The 2,683-nt window shown below is 35.9% G+C and overlaps 1 protein-coding gene across 1 annotated transcript; it reads right to left on the bottom strand.

Moving 5' to 3' along the window:
* Positions 1-1,756: 1,756 nt before the first annotated feature.
* LOC105787074 (uncharacterized) lies at positions 1,757-2,440 on the bottom strand. Its single transcript, XM_012613522.1, has one exon. It carries the CDS (start codon positions 2,438-2,440, stop codon positions 1,757-1,759), a length of 684 nt encoding a protein of 227 aa, XP_012468976.1.
* Between the last annotated feature and the right edge of the window lie 243 nt (positions 2,441-2,683).

The raw sequence follows: 2,683 nt of genomic DNA, 5'->3' as shown, positions 1-2,683 counted from the left end.
CATGAAACCTTTAGGAGACCCATCTTTCGTTACCACATCCTCTGGTTTAGGACCATCAGGGGATTTATTCTTGACTTTCTTTGTGGCCCTCTCGAGGCCTTCAGGGATCGGGGACCCTACTTGTTCCAACGAGGCAAAAGGGAAAGACTCTTGCGGTAAAGGGGAACCCATATCAAAAGATTATTAAAATGAGTTGTCTGACTTATTTTAATTTATAATATGACTTGAAATTTTTAAAATAAAGTTTTCGATCAACTTTTTAAATTTTTTATTTTAATTTAATTAAAAGTATTAAAGTTAAGGGTAAATTATATTAATGGTCTCCTAACTATTAGCATGTTTCTGTTTTGGTCATCTAATTTTAATTTGTTTTAGTCAATAATGTTATCGAATTTAATATTTTGGAAACTCATTTGTTAAATCCTAACGAAATATTCACGTGGTGTTTTTTCTTATCGACAAAATAACAAATTTAGCCTTTTAATGTCTACAAATTCTATCCTTTTGGTCCTAATTCTACAACAAGTTTAACCTTCAACTTTATACATTCTAAATTTAGTCTTGATTCTTAAATTAAAAAATAAAAATATTTAAAAGTTAATTCTTCAATAAAAATACATACATAATTATAAATAAATGACTATCCATTTTCTCTTTTTCTAACATGAAATTTATTTATTAAAATAATAATTTTCTCAAAAATATCCATAAGCAAGACTTAAAACATATTCAAACTTTTTTTTTTTTTTTTTTTACTCCACATAAAATTTGTAACACCCAAAAATTATAGAGTTACTAATTATTAAATTACAATGAGTTGAGCTTAGTAATAGTGGTTAGTAGCTTAATAAAACTTGTAAGGAACCATGATTTAAGTCCCAAGTATTGCATTTTTCTTCTTTATTTTCCAGCAACTAAGGATGAAAACCAAGCTAGCTTAAGTATTAAATGTAGTGAAGAATGATAAGAATAAGCCTATTAGTTTAGTGGTAAGCCCTTGGTACAAATTTCCGTTGTCCACAGTTTTATCCACGTCAACCTCATTATTTCCCCCTATAACAGCCCAATTTTGCCCCGGCCTAAATTACAAACAAATAAACAAGTAAATTACAAGCCCAAAATAATGGCCCAAATACAAAAAAAAAACCTAATACCCAATAACCCAAAGCCCAATAAGCCCATACCCTAAACCTTTTTCAGAAAGCCAAAAAGCTAGAAACCGTAGGGTTACCCGGCCGCCGACTCCTCCTAGTCAGCGAGTTCGTCGCCCGAGGTCTGATGCCTCGTTGTTACGATCTAAATCTGAAAGAGGAGAAGAAGAGGAACAGAAAAGAAATCTAAGAGAAAGAACAAGAAAAATCGAGAGAGAGAGAGACTGATGAATAAACAATTATCAATTTTCTGTGTATTTTCCTCAAACAGTTACAGCCATATAATAACCCTGTAACAACAATTCTCCTATCAAGTCAAAACGCCCCCGTTTTCGACTAAATAAAACTCACCGTTTTCATTAATTCTCATAAGCACAAAACGCAAAGTCTAACTAATTATTTATAACGAATTCTTAACTAAAATATGAAAAAGATAGATGACTGTTGTTCCTCCCATAACAGTTGCCCCCACTGGAGAAGAATCCTTGTCCTCAAGGATCAAAGGTTAGATAACGATGCTGAAAATCCAATATTTTTTCCCAAGAAGCGTCCTCCGGAAACGTATCTGCCTATTCAACCAATACTTCAACTGTAGCCTGGTTACCTTACTTGACCAAATGCCTGTCCAATATTCGAACTGGTGACTTCAGCAAGGCTCTATTAGATCCAATTTGAGGAAAGGTAAGTGCACTCACTGCTGAACCAATGTGTTTCTTCAGCTGGGACACATGAAAAGTGGGGTAAATTCGAGATGATGAAGGCAGAGATAATCTGTAAACCACCTTTCTTACGCGTGCTTCCACAGGAAATGGTCCAAAATGTCGGGGTGATAGCTTTTGGTTTCTAAACTTATGCAAGGAATGTTGGCGATATGGTTGTAGTTTCAAGTAAACTAAATCACCAACCTGAAATTCCCTTTCCGATCTCCATTTATCAGCCATTTGTTTCATTCGGTCTTGTGCTCGACTCAAGTGAAACTTAAGCATCTTACGCATAGCCTCTCGCTGTTGCAGTGTGCGATCCACAGAAGCAACCGGAGTTGCACCTGCTATGTAGGGCAAATGCAATGGAGGCGTTTGTCCATACAAAGCCTCATATGGTGTTGTTTGAATGGCCGAATGATAGGTGGTGTTATACCACCATTCAGTCAAAGGTAGCCAAGAGACCCATGCTGAATGTTTCTCACCCACCATGCACCTCAGATAACCTTCTAAGCATTTGTTCAAAATCTCAGTGTAGTCGTCTGTTTGAAGGTGGTAAGCTGTGGATTTCTTCAACTTGGTGCCCATGTGCTTGAATAATTCTTGCCAAAATTGGCTCAAGAAAATTTTGTCCCGATCGATAACAATAAATTCAAAAAGTCCGTGGAGCTTATATATATGTGTGAGGTACTCCTGAACTAGTGAGGGCAGTGTAAGGATGAATCAATGCCAAAAAATGGCCATATTTGGTTAGACGGTCAACCACCACAAGTACAGTTGACTTCCCTTATGAGAATGGCAGGCTTTTCACAAAATCCATACTAATATCTG

The sequence above is a fragment of the Gossypium raimondii genome, chromosome 1 (assembly GCF_025698545.1).
Source record: "Gossypium raimondii isolate GPD5lz chromosome 1, ASM2569854v1, whole genome shotgun sequence".
NCBI lineage: Eukaryota > Viridiplantae > Streptophyta > Magnoliopsida > Malvales > Malvaceae > Gossypium > Gossypium raimondii.
The sequence above is the reverse complement of the archived record's forward strand: the minus strand, read 5'-3'. Positions and strand labels throughout refer to the sequence as shown.

What these genes read in the sequence shown, in the direction of transcription:
- LOC105787074 (XM_012613522.1), bottom strand. Translation starts at nt 2,440, where the DNA reads ATGGGCACCAAGTTGAAGAAATCCACAGCTTACCACCTTCAAACAGAC.